This window comes from Manacus candei, unplaced genomic scaffold (assembly GCF_025592945.1).
Source record: "Manacus candei isolate 608988 ecotype Guabito, Panama unplaced genomic scaffold, ASM2559294v1 h1tg000065l, whole genome shotgun sequence".
NCBI classification, from domain to species: Eukaryota; Metazoa; Chordata; class Aves; order Passeriformes; family Pipridae; genus Manacus; species Manacus candei.
Genome location: NW_026138113.1, coordinates 7,018,486 through 7,039,423, shown reverse-complemented (window position 1 = coordinate 7,039,423; position 20,938 = coordinate 7,018,486). Strand labels below are relative to the sequence as shown.

The 20,938-nt window shown below is 37.7% G+C and overlaps 1 protein-coding gene across 1 annotated transcript in view; it reads right to left on the bottom strand.

Annotated features, from left to right (window-relative positions):
• Nucleotides 1-224: 224 nt before the first annotated feature.
• SLC6A2 (solute carrier family 6 member 2) overlaps nt 225-20,938 on the bottom strand; it is a 66,633-nt gene continuing 45,919 nt past the window's right edge. Inside the window, 6 exon segments of the mRNA XM_051805862.1 lie at nt 225-7,474; nt 8,973-9,044; nt 11,505-11,672; nt 13,676-13,776; nt 18,165-18,264; nt 20,800-20,928. Coding sequence (XP_051661822.1) covers nt 7,451-7,474; nt 8,973-9,044; nt 11,505-11,672; nt 13,676-13,776; nt 18,165-18,264; nt 20,800-20,928 — 594 coding nt within the window. The 3' untranslated portion in view covers nt 225-7,450.

Here is a 20,938-nt window from a genome sequence, read left to right as displayed (position 1 = left end):
CCTGGAGGCCCTTTCCCTGCTGCTCTCAGATCCTGCCCCAGAGGTGCCTGTCCCTGGGAGTCAAGCACTCCAGCTCTGGGCAGAGATCAATGCTGAGCCAAGGACCAGCTGCCCCTGCAAAGCTTTAGCTGGGAATAGGATTGACAACAAGGAGAACTTTCATTTCACCTTTTAATTGACTGTCATGAGTAAATTTTTGGTACATAAGACTTTTCTTGATACTCTTTCTATGTGCATATTTGTCAGATTTTATTTAAATAATTTTATACACAATATTGGGATAATCTGTTACATTAATGCACAGCTTAAAACAGTTCTTATTTACACTGATCACAGAAAGACAGAGGTATGAGGACAAATACTTTACATTCACCATCTTTATCAGCATTTTAAGTATAGTTAACCAGCACACATCACACACATCCATATCCATATTTATAAGAAATGTACTTGTTTCTAATTATGCACATGGGCATGTAGGTGTCCCCCTTTGGAAAAAAAAAAAAACAAACAAACAAAAAAAAAGGAAAAAAAATTGTGGAATGCCATTTCCCCAGATAACCAAAGACTTAAAAAAAAAAAAAAATAAAAGGCAAAAAAAAAGTAAAGGTAAATGGCCCTGCAGATTCAGATTGCACAGTTCATGGAATCAGGCATGGACATATCATGTCTATGCTTGGACACTTTTGGTCACTGGGGCACTTTGGAGAGTATTTATACTACTGGCAAATTTTGAGCTCCTATGAAAACTTATTCCTGAAAACTGCAATGTGTTCTCTTGCTTTGGAAGTAGATCTACTGGACACTAACACATTTGGTTTGATGTTAAGTCATCTAACAACACAAAACGGCAGCCAAAGGATACTCTGGATTTTTTGGTTTTTTTTGGAATAGAAATTAAAAACACATGAGTTCATTTTATGAGATTAAGGCAGCAATGGAGAATATTGTGCTACAATGTGCATTAGCTGTAGGTAATATTCTATTCTCCTTTATCACATTTTTACATTTATAATCAAAGGCCAACATGTTATTGAACTAGACTGGCTGACTACAAAATCTTATGATGGAGAGATAGGTCTTGTGTGATACCCTTGTTACATCAAAGTTGAATTTCTCGCCTTACAATATACACATATTCTATGAAAATTAAAAAAAACCTGGTAAAAATATTAAAATAGTTCCTATACAGAGGAACTCTTATCTAAGGTAAATTCTAGTCACTGCTATAAAAAGGCATTAAAAATTAAGTAAAACACTGGTGTAAACCAAGTAAATGCTCACTATAAAGCTTTTATTTGTAAGGCAAATCTTTATCACACCTATTAGAATTTATTTTCCAAATGTACTATTTGGAGGTTCTCCCTTTTTAACTGATATTGCCCATCACAAAAGAGAGTTAAGTCTTGCAGACAGGTTCACAGAATGCAAGGTAAATTACAGATGTGGCTCACCTGCAAGTTTGAGGCCTCTTAGCAGTGACCAAGAAACAACATGACACCTTTAAAAGAGAGCCAGCTTAAGGCTTAGTAATTCTCTTAGTTCACTGCATTTGTTCTATTTCCTTATTAAAGAAATTAAGCAACTTATGTTTAGTATGGCAGCTAAAGAAACACCGAAAGAAAGGAGGAAAGCAAAGCACAGGTGGCTCAATCTTGCTGTCAGTGCTTGGGCAGAAAAGGCCCACAATTCTTCTGGAAACTAATTCAGTGTTAATGGACACGAATGCTGAGCTGCTGGACTGAGACTTAAACCTCTCAGTTTCTCCCTTTCTCTGCCAAACTACTTGGATCTGGACACCCACAGGTCCTTCTGAGCAGGACATTTTCACTGACCACAGCCACGATACCTGTCACTCATATTCTTCTGGTAGTCTTCTGTTTCTCTGCTTATTTCTGCTCCATCAGTCATACAGTGATTGCAGTTTGTCTAAGCAAATTTTCTTTTAAATGCAACTCTAATTACCCTGCTGTGTATTCCTAATGGTTGAAATGTTTGTATTGGCCTCCTAGTTCTCTATAGTAGTCTCTGATGCATGTAGATGCATCTGAATTCGGTCTTGGGCAGTGAAGAGTACCACTGTGCAAATTAATCACCAGCTGAGGATCCTGGTCCTATATTGAATTAATTTTTATTAGGAACAATGTGCAAAAATCTGGAATTTTTTGGTCTAGGAAAAGTTTCTCTGTGCATGGCATGGCTTACAAATCTTGTCATTCCACTGTTAAACTTAATCAGGCAGAACAAATAGGAACACGTGTTCCTGCTTGGTCAGTCTGAGTGCTCTTGGATGGTTGTCAGCAAAAACTGTTCTTTGAGAATATGGATTAGAGAGGGGCAAGTGCTTGGTGAAGTGTTCCAGTTGAGGTCTGAGTTACAACAGACTGAAATGGCTGAACAAAAAACTATTTTCCACGGCACAAAGACACTCAAACATGGATGTTTGACATAGAACAATTCCCTGCATATGATCCCTTCTGAAACTCAGTGATGGAAGGTCACAGATGTAACAGAGCTTAACTGCGTGCATAAATTAAGTTCTAAATTTTTTTTTCAGACTGTTTTGCAGTGTCATGTACTTGTGTACCTTTCTTCAGAAGGAAGCCAGCACATGGCTGGCCTTCTCATGTACCAGAGTAATATTAGTGTAGTAAATGAAGATCTGTAATAGCTCAGGTGTCCAAGCAGCTCAGAGATTCAGTCCTTTATGGTGATTTCTGGCCAGCTTTGTTTAAAATAGTCCATATGCTCCTTTCTGCTTTTATATAGATATGAACCTGGTATGGTCACTCCAAGGTCTGGTTTCTTACTTCATTAAACAGTTTAGCATCATCCTTTAACAGTTTGACTTTCCTCTGGTTAGTGGGGTGAGCCCACAGTCACCAGCAGGAACACTGTGTGAGTCAGAGGAAGGTAGACTGGAAAAGTCTCCCAGGTGATTCAAGGGTCTAATCCCAAACATCATCTTTGCCTTTACATTAAGAAAATTGAGTTCTTACACAAGGTGATCTGTGGACCATAAATATTCTTAGTACTGAGAAAATAAAGTGTGTTAGAACAAAATTATTTAGTGTTATATAAAGTGTGTTAGAACAAAATTTTACTGCTCTGAGAGGCTGAGTTCACAAATAACTTTTGCAGGTAGGCTATACACTGCTGTGTATTGAACTGTGATAACTTGCTAATGTCTGAGTCCTTCAGGTTCATTTTAAAATGTTTTAACAGGGCACTGCAAATAAAACATCTTTATGTCTTATCTCTTTTGAAATTGCTGATCTATGGTTTTAATTTGGTTCTTTGGAAAGAAATTCTTAAGCATTTGCCAATGCCTCATGGAGCTTAATGAAGCAGCCTAGGATATGAATGAAAGCTATCTCCTCCCATAAAAACAAGTATCTGCTATTTAATGCTGTATGAATTGGAAGAACTGCAAAAGAGACATTAACAGCGAAAGAACTTTTGATGTGGCCTCCTACAACCTAACAGTACAAAATGAACTTAATTCATGTCAAAACAATAGCATAAAAAGTTGGATGTATATACAAAATGTTTGGGTTTGACCTTTTTAAATAATAACACTCAAATGGTATTTTGCTGAGAAGAAATGACCAAGTATAGGAAATTTCCTCTGGGAAAATGACATACGACACACATTGCACGTGCAGTCAGGGAACACACACAATAGTAACACCCAAGCACTTCTCCTGCATTCTATATTTAAAATATCGCGTTTGATCCTGGATATCCTGCATTATCCCTCACTGGGGTAAGATGTCTTTCAAGTGTTGCCAGGGTGTGTGTCTCAGGATGTGATGGAACAACGAGAAGGACTGACAAAAAAGATGTGTGTCCAACAGAGGCCAGACACTAAATAGCACTAGTGCTTTTTGAACTATTGTGCATGAAAGACCCACTGTTTCTTCCAGAAATCTAAAACTGTGGAGTTTTAGTAATGTAGCTCTGGAACAATACCAACGACAAGAAGAATTGTCTTGCTGAATGAGAGCAGGGAGGGGTACAAAGAGAGAATGGAGGATCTCCTTCCTTGGTGCTAACTAAGTTTCTGTGGGTTGATGGAACACTGTGGTCACAGGCAGGTCCTTTTCACTCTTTGAAAGAAAGGTCAGAAGAGAGATGCTAATGTATGACAGCTGCTTCCTTTATCAGATTAAGAAAAGGCTTTTAAGGAAATATTTTCTAGAACTGCCAAATGAGCTATTTAATTGCTTCACTGAATTTTTCCCACTGGCTTGTTACCAAAACAACAAACACAATTAACAAGCAGATGATGTTGTGTCTTGAATAAGTTTGTACCAAACGTTTTCTTCTTCTGGAAGCAGGCTGCATACTCAACCAGCATTCACTTGCCATCCCACAGGGATATCTGGGAGAGCACCGTTCTCCAGAGTGGGTCTGTCCCTGTAATAAGTACAGCTGAGGGAGAAGGACTGAGCTGCTGGGTCAAAAATTCAAGACACAGTTAGAGGAAGACTTGCAGTTAAACCACAAGGGTGATAAGAACCTGACTGGGTGGTGTGTTTTTTGGTTTGGTTTTGTTTTGGTTTTTTTTTTTTTTTAAACTACAAACATGTGAACTGAAGGGAGATGAATAACTTAGTGGCATTTGATATTTTCCTACTGACAATGTATTTGGGAGCTCAAAGCAGGTCCCTAAGAGGAGGTGGGTGCCAGTGCTATGGCTTCTTTTTTGGACTGTCTGTACCATATCATTGAGTGGAGTAAAGAAAATACTTCACAAAAGTATTTGTCATTTGAATGGATGATAGTCTGTGTCTATTGGCATCATTTATCATCCAAGAAGCATGAGGTAGTTCATCGTCTTATCCTGTGGAGAACTGAAGACATTGTTCTTTTGTCTCTGGGATAGAAGTTGCATTATTTTGGGGGAGGCTTTCCTTGGGCAACATCCTGAACCTAAAGTCTAGGTATGCAGTCGTGCCCTGTGTATTGTCTTTTTCATTCAGGCCAATTGTGGCAGCAAGATTCCTGCTTTGTCTGATATGACTTCTGTGTTCTGTATAGATTGCAAGTTCTTTACCAACAAAACTTCAGAACAAGGTGGCAATAGTGCAATGGAGTCCTGAGCTATAAATACTACACTAAACCTAAGAGGTTACACAGTAACAGAAATAAAAATAATGTAGTAGCTCATTGCCTTGGGAGTTGGTATTAAAAATACAATCAAACCTGAACATGCTGGGTAAGGCTGACTTCCCTCCCATGCTAAGAGAGCTTTGCTCCTCTTTCAGAGCAGAGTGGTGATGAAATGTACCTTTTCCTACATGGGTTTTGCTGTATGGATTGGGGTGATTGGGTGTGTCACAAGTGAACATTAATGCAGGCTTTCAGCATTTCCAATCATGAACGAAGCAAGCAATGTGTGAAATGACAGACTATTAAAGCTCCAGGTTAAGCAGCCCTCAAGAGTTTCAGAACTTAGTCATCACATCTATGCTAAGAAGCTTTTGAGCCATGCCAAGCCAGTGACCGAAGCAGCTGTATTGTTGAAAAGTAAATTTATAACAATGAAAAGATTCTCATGTAGTTCAGCAAACAATAAAAATGGGATTAACTGTGAAATTGGTGGGATGACTTTTTTGAAGCCCTCAACATATTTTCACTGTTTAGCCTGTTGTGTACTTACAGCCTTAGAACCGTAACATTTGGAATTCCTTAATTATTGAAATATATTTAATAACAGGGTTTAAGCAGCCTTTGGCCAGCAGCTGGGCCAGAAAATATGACTTTCTTTATAATTAGAAGAAAACATTCTTTGAATTTAAAACCCTTTTTAAATAAAACTACTATTTGTCATGGAGACTCTTTAAGAAAAGGACAGTATTTGATACATTCTGAGTATTGAACATGTTGGAGGAAAAGGATCAATAAGGAGAGAAATTTCCCTTTCATTATTTGAACAGAAATCAATATTAGACAGGAAAAGCTAAAATCACTTGGGACTCTTAAACTGGTCTATTTTAAAAAAGAAAAAAACTCAATAAAAACGTTTTATAAATAAAAAAGGCCCATCCTTTTAAAATATCTCTTTAAAAAGAGGAAGCACTACATACATTTAAAAGACAAGCTGAATTGAATGTATAGAGACAAAAAAAATTCAGAGGTGATGTCCAGAGGTAAATGCTGGGTTGGATCCAGCTGAGAAGCTACGGCCTCTGAAAATTACTGTAGATCTAGTGGTAAATAATTACAAGAAATAACTCAGAGCTACCGAATGTAGTGATCACTGGAAAGGTACAACAGTGACAAGTGACCACAGAATAAGAACAGCACCCAAATGCGGAGTTTTTCTGTATCTTCTACTTTGCATAATACTACTAGAAAGAAGAGCTGGAATAGGATTAGAGAGCTGAGTGTGCCTAAAATATCCTTTTAAATTATTCAACGCAATCTTACTATTATTTGGTAGGTGAATTCAGGTTAAATTATAATAACAGCATGTTCATAGCAGGAGAATAAAGCCAGAGTCTGGTATTTTTGTGCCACTGGGTAATTATATAGTTCTAAAAATTATTATCTCTATATATTTTACATTCTTTATTTGGAACAAAATATAAAAAAAGATGAAAGTCTACTTGGATGTAACTTTCCTACTTAGCTGGAAAAGTCTGCGGAGTATGGATCATATGATAAAGCCATTTCATATGACAGAAGGGAATATATTTTTCATGAAGTACAGTGTGGTATTAAGTTGTGTTCTGTACTAGTAGCTGTAACAGGAATTCTGTTCCTGCTACTCTTCAGCTTGTGGAATTAAACTGGGCAGAAAATGGCATGGACATACACAGCAAGGACAAGGTTCTTCACTGAGAACAGAAACTAATAACAAACCACTGAAAATGAAGCACTGAGTCTTCACTTCAGTGGGATGCAAACTCATATCCCAATGGATAGTATGGCAAGAAAGCTAATGACAGGAGTACATAGTTAAAGTTGCTCTTTCCTCATAATTGAGATGTACTCTTTCCTTAGGCCTAAGAATGTCCAGGTGGTGTTTGTTTAAGATAGGTTGTGGCATGAGTGTCTGAAGTTATTATTACTGTCAGAAAAGTTTAATTCACTTCTTCACAATAAGAAAAGCATTTAACTTATGCTGATTGCTTTTTTTTTTTTTTCTCTGCTCCCCCCTCCTCCACTTCTGCCAATAGCAAAACTCACAAGTTTTGGTCATGTAGGGATTTCATGGCACCAAAGGATGCAAGAAAAATTAAACGGAGTCTTTAAAGATCACTTGAAGCCAAGTAATAGAAGGGAGGCATTGACAACAGAGAGCAGGTGTCTTCCCTCAAAGAGTCAGTAGATAAGCTCTGAGCCAGCCTGGGCCAAGCATGATGGAGGGAGCTTTGAACTTGACTTTTCCATATTTTCAGCTTAGCTTAACACGTGAGCTTTTTCCTTGACCTGTTGTCTGTCATATTGTTAGCCAGTGTTGGAGCTGTAAGGAAACAGAAATAGTGGTTAAATAACTTTCTTGACTCAGATGATGATAGTGAGAGATGCATTGGTTGACAAATCTAGAGCTACAAAGAGGTTTCAAAATAAAGGATAGGGTATCCATTATGTAACTAAATTTCTGTGCATTCCACTTTGCAGTGAAAAATATGCTGAATATAAAAGCTGCTTAGTCAGCTCTCAGCTCAGTTTTAGAATTTGGAACTGCTGAACATGTATGGTAATAAAATGTTTGTTCAGTTATGGGTAGGCAATGTTTTGTTTACAAAATGTTTTAAGCACTGCGAACAAAACATTAACTATGCTTTAGCACTAGCAAACCCATTCTTAGCTGTTAACTGAAGATGGCAACAAATTAAAATGCCCTTGTGTTTGGCATGGTTTGAGGTATAATTAGGAGTTTACTTCTGAGGGCAACCTCTTCAAATTTATGTGAAATTAATTTGCTTCCTCTTTGCCATTATAGATTTGGGTTCAGATGACCAGTGCTGCGTAGGAAAGGCTGTTTATAGCCCTCTCACACAGGAACATCTGCCTCTGGAAAAAACGAGTTATGTACAGCTGGAACTGTAAATCATCTGGCAGAAACAGGAGAAGGAGAAGGCAGGAAGAGGTGCTGTGCTATTACATATTCTTGGCCACATCAAATAAATTGTGGTCATGGAACAGGAAACCTTTTCTTCCTGCTTTCATTCTGCATCCCATAAATCCACACTTGGATTATTTCCTTTAAAATTACACTTCAAACAGTATTTTTCAGAATAAGCAAAAGGCAGATTTATTTTTTCAATATCAACATACAAACCACCCCTACAAAATCTGGGTCACGTTTTGCAGAGGTGTGCATAATTCTGGTTGCTTTCAACTTTGAAGACAGAAAGTGGTCCAGCATGAATGCTGATAAGTGTAACAAGCTTCATATTTGCATCCTTTTTATCTTCTACAAAAAAGAGTTTATTTCAATAAGCTCATTTTATTTGCTAAAAGGAAAGCAGTATTTGGAAACCTATAGTGTATTTGTCACAGTTTAAGAAGTCTCCAGCAGTGTTTTCAATCAGCTGCAGGCCTGTGGGGAAAGCCTGTTCCACATAACCTAGCACGTTTTTTCATCATGGCCATTATATGTAAGCTCTGACATTGGATACTTGTTTTGGTGTTTACCATGTGCTGTGGGATGTAACTGCAGTTTTGGAAACATGACTTCAGATTGCTGTGCAGTAACTGAGTGAGAGGCCATGACCTGTTCAAATGCATATGATAGCTTGGAAATACATTTGTCTCTTTGTGAGATCTCTGTATATTCAAATACAGCCCAAAATGATGCATGTGGTACTGAGCCTCAGTAACACAGACTAGTAGACTGTAAGAATACAGACCTGCAAAGGCAGTCACTATGAGGACACTGGTGCAAACCTGCAGTTGTTGCTAAAGACAGGAAAGGGTTGGTATCGGGAGAGGAGGCATGTGAAAGGAGTACAAACCTTAAATTGCCTGACATTTCCTTGGGCCACGAGTTGGTGCTCATTTTCAGGTGTGATGCAGTAAGCTAGTCTCTAAAGGAAGAAAAGGAAAAAGTCAGCCATATGAAGTGGGATTATGTATGTAATCCTCAATCTATAGTGGTAAAGTAGCATGAACTTTATTCAAAATGGTAACTTAAATCTTTAATATCACTGCATCCTGTGCCTTTACCTTAGTCACTGAGAGAATGAGCTTATTATAAGCCCTTGGGTGTTAGCCTTTAATATAAGAAACAACAGTAGAAAGTTTATGCAAATACTAAGTCCAAATATTTAGCAAGTGCATATGGAAAAGAACATCAGGAACAAATTGGTATCACAGGCCTTACATCTCCTAAATTCATGTTTTTCTGTTGGTGCTGTAACAGGGTTGACCAGTCCCAGAGAGGGAGAGGAAGGAGGTACTGGCTTTTCCCCAGCTCATTCCCTTGTCTACCCCATGCTGTGCCCTTTGAGATCATTAGTATTTGGTTTATCAGGGAGTTTTGACCAACTCAGGGAGTTCCCACTAGAATAAGAGCATACCTTTCCCCATACTTTTAAGTGCCACAATTTAGGGCATCATATCTTTTGATAGTTACTTGGCTGTGATATACTAGACTTTTGCTGCAGTTCTCATGGGAAAACTGGAGATTGCTGTTTACAGGAGCAGTAATAGACAAACTCAAACAATACAAAATGATAGAATGGTTTTGGCCAAAGACTTCTGCATCCCCCTACCAGTAAACTTGAGCAATCAGGGAAAAACCTGATGGGTCAGTACAAATTATTCTTTGAGACTTAGATGCTTCTAGAAAATGAGTTTGTAAACCCCCCAGAATGGAACAAAACAAAGGGCTTATAGAATTGCTGGAAATGAGATCCAGAAATTGTGTACAACATTGAGATGGTAGAGGCGATGAAAGCAGGGCAGCTGAAAAGGGGTTCCCACTTTGGGCTGCCTTTCTGAGGTGAACATTAAATGAGGTGACTGTAACGTTTCAGAAACAAGACCTTTGATCCTTTGGGTCTGCCAGGTCAATGTGAGGGGGTTGTGACCTATTTATGTAAAGGCTGAGATCCTATTTTATGCTTAATTATCTGTATGGTGATGGTTCAGTGATTTGCCTGAGTGTCAGTATCTTGCTACACCACTGTGTAACTCCAGCTGTAGGAAAGGAAAGCAATGCAATTAGGTGTAAAACAGGGAGTCTAGATTAGGTTATAAAATTATGACGTGATGGGGAAAAAAATGATGCTGTATAATAGTGAGGAGTCTTCTGAGCACTATTTAAGACTGTAGGTAATTTACTATGACAGTGATGGTGAAATAATTATGATGGTAAAAATGATATGGTTAGTGAACCTTAATCCTGTGCCTTTTTGAACAGATAAAGAAAAGTACAGGGGGGTGAACTTGAAGGAAATATGGATGCATTTTTCCTATAGAAAGAGGTTCTTTTCAATAGAATTAATACATTAATATTACACATAAGCATATAAATGAAATTAAAAGGACACTATTTAGGTTTTCTATGTTAATCCTCTTGCTGCTAGGCAAATCAATAGAATAAGATGATCACAATTTTTTTCCCTCTATTTCTACTTTATTCAGTGCAGAGTAGGCACATTATGCTTGAAGTGGGTTCATGTAGTGCAAGATGCTTCTGTCTGGTACCTTGGCTCTTCTACTGAAGTAGTTAAGAAGCAACAGGCTAGATGAGAACATAAGTGGGGCCTGTATCAGAATTTTCTTGATTTCCAGATCTATTTCACCACCTTGGTCTATACTGAATATTAAGTTTCTTCAAGCATTCTGATATTCAGAATGTTGAAATAATTCCAGTAAAACAGATGATAAGGATAAATATTGGCCAGAGAAAGTAAAATATGATGTCGTTGCTGTTAAAGAGAGAATACTGGGCTAAATGGATCTGTTGCTGTGACCCAGTAAGGCATTTCTTCTGGTTGTGCTGGATGCTCATTAACTGAAAAATGGCCAACCTGAACACAGAGCTACCTCATGGGCATATCTCACTCTCCCAGCGTGTGGATATATGTTTAGAGATTCTTAGAGTGCTAAAATAGGAGAATTCTAAATTAACTTTGTACACATAACAGTTTACATTCCAGTACAGAGTGATAAATCATACCTTGGACTGAACTCTGTTCAGGTAGAACTGTGTGAAGACCATGCCTCAGAGATGAAGACACCCTAATTTGTACGTTTTTTGCTAATAAGCAAAATTTAATCTCACCAATTGGATTAATTACAGGCATCAAAAATAATTTATCAAACTTATAATGGTGCTGTCTGGAAAGCCAATTTCTATCTAGAAACTCAGCCAGCACGCAGTAATCCTACCCCAAAACTCTGATCCGCCTGATGGACGGATTCAAAAGGTCACTCATAAGTAATAAGTTTGGGGAGTAAGAGAAATAAACTGCCAACTTAGATCCGGCCATTTCATTTCCCAGCAACGTTTCCTGACATTTGATTAGTGCTCCACTTACTTCTTTAAAGGTCCCACGCACATTCATAAATTTATAGATGATGTAGGCAGGCACAAGCACCATGGAAGACAATGCTATTCCCCAGCCAATGCGGTTTGCCCAGAGAGGGAAGGTGTAGTCGTCGTAGGTCAGAGGCTTGAAATTTATTATGCTGACTATCACGACAAACTGGGGGGAGAAACAATAACACAGGACATAGTTTTAAGATGAAGAAAGTTACTGGAAAACTGATTCCATGTGTTCTATTAGGTATATTTCAAACCAGCCCTGCTACTTACCTTCAGCCTATTTACTTTGTGCCTCTTACTGCTCAAGTTCTTGATGCACTTACTAGTGTTAACAGCTCACTTTAGTTACCTTAGACACAGACTATTTGAAGTTTTGATGGGAAGATCAGCTGATTGTCTGCTACTGACTCATTTAAACTAGTGTTACAGACATAAAAAAGGGATTCTGTGGTCAAGAAAAATCTCTGCAGGATGTACTGTTTTCCCCTTCTTTGTTTTCCAGGGACATTAGGCTTCATTTAGAAGCTTTGTACCTATTTTTCAATGAGAGGCATAATGCAAATTCCAGGGTGATGCATTTACTGAGGAAAAGCCAAGCAGCCTCAAGGCCTGGAAAACAAAGTTGTTGTTTAATTCCTGTGCTATCCTGTTCAGTGCTAGGTGCAAGAAGGAAAGAGTGGGGTGCCACCCTACTTCCCTCCTGTTAAATCCATATGTAACATGCAGAGTACCTTGATTTGGTTCTCTGGGTCTATACATTCTGCTCCATATATGCAATTTCAAATCAGAGTAATTCGAGCCTAGGGTTTCAAAGACTGCACAAGGAGACCAATGGTGTGGGTTAAAGGAAGCTGATAGTGTCAAATCTGCTTAGAAAAATACTAATTCCATTCAGAAATTTTTTCTTGGGTTTATGTACATAGCTGCAGACAGTATGGGGAAAGAGCTTTGAGCACTTACAGTGGTAAAAAACAAGTGTACATTGTGATGGCTGAAAGATGCATTATCTACTGCAGATAATGCAGTACCTTTATAGGCTTTGCTAGGAAGGTATTTAGGCCATTTCACCAAGAAATCTTAAGCTACCTGAAGGTTAGGCTGACAGACATCCCAACATTCTCTAGATAAATTGCTACAACTCTCTTCATAAAATTCAATTTTTTAAGTGTATCCTTGTGTGCAAAACCCAAGAATGCTTGCTGCAGCATTTTTCCTTTCTACTTAAGTCAGCCTTCTTGAAGTGCTGCAGGATAATATAGTTCCATACAAGTTTCTTTGTACAGCTGTCTTTAAAAGGATAATTAATACATGCTGGGGAGGTGCTTACGGATGAACTGGGGTCATAAGCTTTAATATTTAAAAAAAAAGGCAGACCTGGCATAAAAGCCTGCCCAGTGTATGTTTTCAATACCAGTACTGCTTTAAGAATGCACAGCTTTAATGTAATTAATAGTTTCCCAAAATCATACTGAGGTCAAATTTCCATGTTATTATCCTGACCTTTCATTTAAAAATATGCATAGGAAAAGATTCCAATATAAAACTGTAGTTTAGTGCTGAATCTAACCTTTACACAAAGCAACCAAATTCACACTTTGGGATTTTTTTTTTTCCCAAATGAAATGAAGAACTTGTGATTCACAACAGATAGCTTACAAGGTATATTTAATGTGTCGCTTCAGTGTTTCACAGAGCTAATTACTGGGTGCAGTCACATATTAGTTTTTCTAAGGTGTCATTCCACAATTTGGGGATCTTCGTATTCTCCAACGAAAAATACATTCTTGCTAACACAATCTCTTATCCCTGGCTAGTATATTTTCCCAGTAGAATGGTTTGTGTTTAATGTGTGTAGGAATTTGGGGGACAGGGATGTGTCTGCATAAGTGTTCCATGTTCCCTAAGAAAAGCTACTTTCTTAAAATCACGTTAAAATGAAGGAGCAGAAGAAGACCATAGCCACAATTAGCTTCTCTTTCATAACTGAAATGTATTATACAAAATATGACCAATGCAACTGAAAAGAATTAAATTGGAGTGTCTTCTGTTCCTCCCGACAATATCTGGCACAGCAATGGGTATCCTGCTCTTGGTATCTATTGTATATTCTGGGAAGCAAACCATTAGTATTCTTTCCATGATGAAATAATTCTCAACACTTACCAATAAAAAAGCAGGGCTAACAAATTTCCAGCACAATCTCCAGTAGAGGCCTGGTTTGAAGCCCATCATTTGTTGGATATCTTCACTGAATCTGTCCACACCTAGAATGGATGTGAACATGGGACTGATGTAAATCTCAACTGATGAGATGCTGGCATACCCAAAACATATTCTTTTTCAGAAAGCAGACAAGTATGACTTCCAAATTAGAAGATATATGAAATTCATCTCCTTTCAGTGACTAGATGAGTCTTTGACATCACTATGTCCAAGACTTAAATGCCTTTAAAGGCACTTCAGGCTTGTTGCAGACAAGCATTACTATTGAAAAGAGGCATTTGACAAATATCTAGAATTTAAATTGTAAATGGGACAAAATTTTTTTAATAGTTGTGGACTATTGTAACCTAATTACTCCATGCTATTATGAGTACACTGAAGGAAAATCTAGACCCTCACTCACACAAACTGCTTACTGATAATGAGGTAGATCCATATGATTCTTAATTTATCAAAGGAGATGTTCCACTTAATGGCATACTAACTTTTTGGTGTTTCACTGAATATCACAGAACTTTCATTATATCTATTACAAATAGAGTTTCATACTTTATCACTTTTCCAAGGAACTAGGGCAATGTTTCTTCTGTTCAGTGTAATTATGTACAAAACTACATCATTTTAGAATGGGATGATTATCCCTGATATAAAATGGGGAAGAAAGTTTCCTTCTCTGTTTTCTTTAAGAACAAAATCTCTGACTTTACACCTCTAGAGATGCTGGCTCACAGAGATCTCTAGTGCATTCTGTCATGTCAGACTACTTGTTTATAATTTATTATACTTTATGTGTTTGAGAAGTTTACTTTCAATCCTGAACCCCATCAGGTAAACAGTAGAAATGCAGCTTTTTGCCATGAATATTTCTTTATTAGAGAGGATGTATAATTTTCCATAATGATTGTTTCTCTTCATGTGGATTAGTTCAGTACAATTTATTTAATGTAAATAAATGGGACAGCTCAAGTTAATCCTTTACATGCAACAAGGATGCAAAATATTTACAGGGTCTGGACATCTGAGTGTAAATGTCTCTTTGATTTTTACAGCCCAAATATTACGTGCAGGTGAAGAGAAGTAGCCAAGAGGATCTGCAAATGCTCTTTAAATTTAATCTGATTCTATTTGCAGTGCCTTTTTGTGAACTTTAAAGTGACTGAATTTCTATTGCTATGAATACTGACTGAAATTTATCACTGTGTAGAAGGTCAAAGACAAGGACTAGATATCTAAAAAAATTTTATTCATGTGTTTCCAGACAGATGCAAGCAGAGCTCAAACAGTGCTTGGTGTTTGATTTCTGCTGAAAATGGGGGACAGGGAGGTCATGCTCTCAGACTGCCCTGTCCAACACCAGGATTTTCAGTACTACAGGTCTTCAAATAACTGTTCTAAGAATCAGTAAAGTAGAGCATAGTTATAGCTACAGATGATGGTACCTGTAGGGTTTGTTTTTTTACACTTCTTGAAAGTATTTACTCGGGTTATTTTGTGATTCTATGTGATAAACAAAAACTGTGGGTGATGTTTAGTTACAGGAACAAACTGATGTGACCACAAACAACACTCCAGATTACTTGCTGGAGACCTGGTGGGGAATATGGAAATAATCTCCTTTCTTTTCCAAGGAAAACTAAGTAAAAGATACTTAAAATTTATTGGGAGGTCCTGGTTAAACACACTGAACCCAAAGAGACTTTCAGTGTAATTTCTGAACTAATAAACACTGCAGCTGCCTGAGAATTGTCACCATTCTGTTATGTCGTGGTCTATTAAATGGCACAGAAAATTTGTACATAATATTGTGTTGTCAAGGGAATTAAATCAACATACAAAAAGCAACAGATTAGGAAGAGAATGAAAAGTAGATTTCTATGGCTATAAAGGCAAGTTAGCCTCCTCACATTGGGACAATCTTTTACCTGATGCAGAGATCAGAGCTCAGATAGAATGAAAGCCTACATGTTACCAGTAAGTCCTGCACCTGCTGCCAGCTAGAATTTGGTAAGTTATTCTGCCATACAGGCTCAGCCAGTGGCTTCAGAACCACTCACTTGCACAGAAGCCCTTGAGCAGGTCCTGGCCCTGAGGTGAAAGTGCTTAGTGGCTGCAGCTGAAATAATTTGTGGGCATATTTCCAAGAATTAGGGCATAGCTCCAACAGTCGTTTGGATCTCTGCAAGCAATCTTTGTATGGGTTGTTTTCCCCTCCTGTCTTGTTTAGCTATGTCATATATAGTATTCTTTTATGTGTTTGGAATTATTTTTTTTTTAATTTGGAAAGTAAAAATTAGTAATACTGCCTTTAATGCTATACATATGATTTACCTGGTCTGGTGGCAGGAAGGAAGTAAGCCATACCAGTGCCATTCCCAAAGAATGTGCTAGTGTAAAAGCCAACTGTGCTGATGTAAAAGCAAGCAGAACTGTAGCAAACATATCCCCCCGAGGCAGTGCAGTAAGCTTTCTAAGTTGGTTTGCCCCATCTGTGTTTTCATTTTGTGGAAATGTGCACGTTCATACTCCCTCATGCCAGCCACCCATCCACACAAAACAATCTGTGGGCAGAGGTGAGTATCAGCAGCCAGAGCCTGGTTAAGTTCTTTCCTTTCTGCAAAACCAAACAGCTGACCTTCAGCTGGGGTGGTTGCTTTGTTTGTTGGTTGGGTTTTTTCTGGGTTTTGGTGTTTTGGTTATTTTTTTCCAAATAAATTCAGCTTTTGGTCTGAAATTTCAGTCTGAGGGAAATTTTTTTTTTTTTAAATCATTTAAGTAACTGAAAACAATGAGGTTGCAGATGAGGATGAATATCATTGAGAGCTCATACTGAGCTTGTTCTCATTGTTCAGGGGGGTGTGGGTGTTCACAGTAAGGTCTGATTGAGTAAAGATTTTCCTATTTTCCTGCAACTGAAACCAAAGAGCAGTTTTGTGCCAGTGGGAGAGGTGTCTGGCTGCTTTTTTTTTTTTTTTTAGGATATTCATTAGAAAAATAGTATCAGGGTTACACATGAGGAAAATTGGGAACAAGCTCGCAGACATAACTAAAGTACATCTGCATAGCAGAACAAACTAGTTCTCCCTTCTCTTACATTCACAGTTGGCCTTTGCAAGGAGAAACTTCATAGTAAGTAGTCATAGGTAAAATTTGAACTAAATTTCCATGTTTTTAGTCTGTGCCAAAATGTCAATGCTTGCCTTCAGGCTGGCTTAATATTCAGCTGGGTCATTAAGGCAACTGGGGTCTATCAGAAAAAAGAGGTGGACAAGATCATGCCAGATTTAATCAGTTTAAATAGCACTTGGGGCTGTAATAAGTTCTTTATAAAGCAACAGGTCATGCTGTGTCAGTAAAAACATCTGTCAGTGCCTAAGAAAAACGAATAGATATTTTCCTCATCACAGGGAGGCAAGAGGGAGAAAGGAAAGAATGTTAAAGACAGAGGGTGTAAAATAAAATTTGACTAACCTTGGTTTAGTTTGTGAACCGCATACAAAGCTTAGCTATTGTAAAGTGCAGTAAATCCTGTTTTAATAGTAGCAGAAAATAATTTACCCTTCATAACTGAGGAAGCCTCTGCTGCTAAGCTATGAACACCCTTCTGCATTCAGCTCTTTTATGGGGATTAAAGACAGTTGTCTGTGAAATACAGTGCCTCTACTATTCTGAGAGACAACAGCATATGTACTGCTAGCTCCATGCTGATGTTGGGTGACACAATTAGTACATTAAAGCTAGAAACTCTTTCTTTAGTAGATAGAACAGTTTTATACATTAATGCCATTCTTTCACCTCATTCACTCTTCAATAATTTTTAGCTGCAAGATAAAGCTTGTTTGATTAGAAGAACATGGTGAGGCAAAATGGATGGATAAATAAGTGACTGAGGGAGGCAAATGGTAGTGAGAATCATGAGGTCTAAGAACCTTCTGAATCATACATTCATTATAAACACTACGTCTGAATAGAAATGAAGATGACTTTCAGGGGAAGAACAATCTTGCTGGGAATCAGGGCAGCAAGTTCCGTACAGACTTGAAGGCAAGAAGAAAAGGGGGAACAGGTGATTCTGTCTTTGGGTTAATCTACTTGCTTTGAAAGTACCAGGAATAAACCTGCTACTGCAAGTCATCAGCAATATTAAGAGTTGTTAAATACTGTCAGAAGTAGTAACTTCTCCATCCCATCACAATCTCTTTCACAAGACAAATTTCTTTGGCTCTGTGCAGAGTTTCAAAGCTTGTCCCACTCAAAGTCTGCATTCCTACTGTTCATGAATCAGGTGAAAATCACTCCATGAAACCTGATTTGTCTTGGTTTCAAGTGTACAAGGCTATGCTGTTTTCCCTTAAAACAATGTGTAAGTCTGTCACGAGCACTTGGAATTTTAGAAGAGGTTTATTTAGCACATGCAAAATGGAGTGCTTACCATAAAACCAGGAAACTCCGATTGCCTCCATAAGAACAGCAAACAATATTGAAGTCCCAGCTGCAAATGTGTCCAGAAGTGTGAGAACATAAATTCCACCCTGGCATGGGGGAGTTCAGAGATGCAACAAAACGAAGTTACAGATAGAATAATCCTGGTAGTTTAGTATCAACTTAATAGAAATCTGCTTTACTTGAAACATTATCTTAACCCAAGTCTTTTAATATGGATCTGTTGCTGCAGACACGAGTTCATATTTGCATGCAAAATAGTGGAATCAGGCTTGCAACTCTCCTAAAGAGGCTTCTTTTCATCCATGTCCTCACTTAACTGGCAAACAGAAGCCTTAGCTTAGCCTGATTAATGAGTTCTCTTGGCACTACTGTTCAGTGGGAGCTGAAGGCACTGCCTGTTTGGGGAAATATTCAGCAGCTTGTTGGGCAGGGCTTGTCTAGAGCAGTTAATGTAAAACTTCCTAAATTTATGGCAGGAATGGACCCCTACAAGTTTCCACAAGCCATTATCAGTCAGTTTGTTCCTGGCCATTTGTTCTGTAGTCCAGTGAATCTGCAGTCTTAGACCACTTTTTGCCTTGTTTTACAATGTGCTGTATATTTGTGTCATTGATGTATTTTGCTCATTTTACTGAGTTTGGGCTAACAAGGAATGGAAGACCATGCTATGTGTATTTGTTTTGAAATGAACCTGGGTAAAGTGTTTCAGGACATTCTTTGTCACTTGGAAACAACTGAAATGTTTGTAGTTGCAGGAAATTTTTGTTAAAATCTTCTTTTATAACCAAACTTAATCTGACTATGTCTGTTCAGAAGGAGAGGAACAAAGGAATCATTTTACGTGTTTTTACCCTAATGGTATAATTAACACTTGCACTATTTAGATTTGTAGGTGATTTTAATCTTTGCAATCACTTTCCTTTTTTTTTTTTCTTATAAAAAGATGTTTTTCTGAAACAGCTGTGCATATTTACAAAAATAGAGAGACCAGTACTTAGGCCTTGTCTAGGTTTTTAATTCTGTGGGGACTTGTCCGGAAGCTGAATGAACTTTGGTTGTTGTGTTAGAAAGAAAATGTTGCTCATTGAATGACATTTGAGTTTGACCTCTTGTTTTTGCTCTACACCTGCTCCAAACGAATGTCTTTGCTATCAAACTTGGTAAAGTGAATGACAAATATGACTTTGTAAGAAGCATATTTGTTTCAGAAACAGCTGCTTTTGAATATACAGCCTTAACATTTCAGAGGGCAAAATCAAACGTGAATTTCATGTGATGGTCTCACACCGGTTATTCTTTTTATTTTGTACTCTTTAGAAATGCTGTTCCTCAGTTATGTGTACTAATACATTTGGACAAGTCTGGGCAGTTTTGTGAATTCCAGCTGGAGGGATGAACTTAAATCTTAACAGCTTAAAAGCTGGAGCTAGGTTGTTATCTTGAACTACTTTAGTTCACTTGAAGGCAGAGGAATTGCACCCACTGGCACCTGGTCAGGCTTTTAACACTGAATTTCTTCTGATCTCATACTTCAGGAAATTTTATTTCAGTTGAAACTTAGATAAAGAAGGAGCATGTTCAGTTTTTAGGTATTAATAGAGGTAGCTTGGTATTAAAAGGATAGGTATTTTGCCTGATATATCTACTTTTAGTGTCTTAAATGTTTTTCAGTTTGAGGAAACTAGAGTAAAAATATTGGGGTATTCTTTTAGTGTGAGAAGAACTTTGATATTTATGAACTTATGCCATTTGAGTAGTCTTAGTAATAGATTTGGAAACCACTTCTAGGGATGGAGAGAGGTTCAGCACATCTGCTTTCACAGAGGCTACCTCAAGTTTTAGTTGTTTTCTAACACTTTTGGCATCTTTGCTTACAGGTCTTTCTTTTTTTGCTCAAATAAAGCAAAGTTCTCTCCAACCTAGAATGCTGTGATTCTCATTCCTTAATTAGTTGTCAAAAGCCAGATGAGGCAAATCATTCAGGGTGATGGTAGTGATAAACACAGTTACTAGATGTTCAGGATAAGTTATCTGTGTGTTTTTTTTATGGTGTTCAGAGTAAGAGATAAGATCTAGGTACATGAAGGAACATTAAGAAACATGTGGGTGAGAGAAGATCATTATTCTACACTCCTTTAACAAGGAGTGCTTCTTACTTGCTTCAAGAAGACAGCAGCCAGATGATGAAGGGTAGGGTCACTTGAAATTCTTAGTTCAAAGCAAAACCAAACCAAACAAAAAACCCCAAACAAACACAAAACAAACCACACAGAATCAAACAAAACCAATCGTAGCACAGTCAACTCTTTGGAACAAAGAGTTGGTTTGGTTGATAGCTAGTGATCTTGTGCCAAAAACCAGAGAAGCTTCATATATATATATATATATATATATATATATATATATATATATATATATATATATATATATATATATATATATATATATATATATATATATATATATATATATACACGAGATTAAAAGTGCTGTTCTGACCTTAAGTTAAAGAACTAACATTTATAACAAAAATAGTCACCTGAACCTATCCATAATTCTACCTGATAGGGTTAATTGCATTTTTAAGGTAGGATGTTGATGGCAACTTTTGTTGTACTTACATTGGTGATGCAAAAAAGGGCAAGTAGGAAAGTGCCAAAAGAAACACCAAAGGTGAAGAGCTTCCTGTGCTGCTTCAGAATGTGGAAATCATCTGCCAAGCCAGTGATGACAGCTTCCATTCCCCCCATCTGAGGGAGG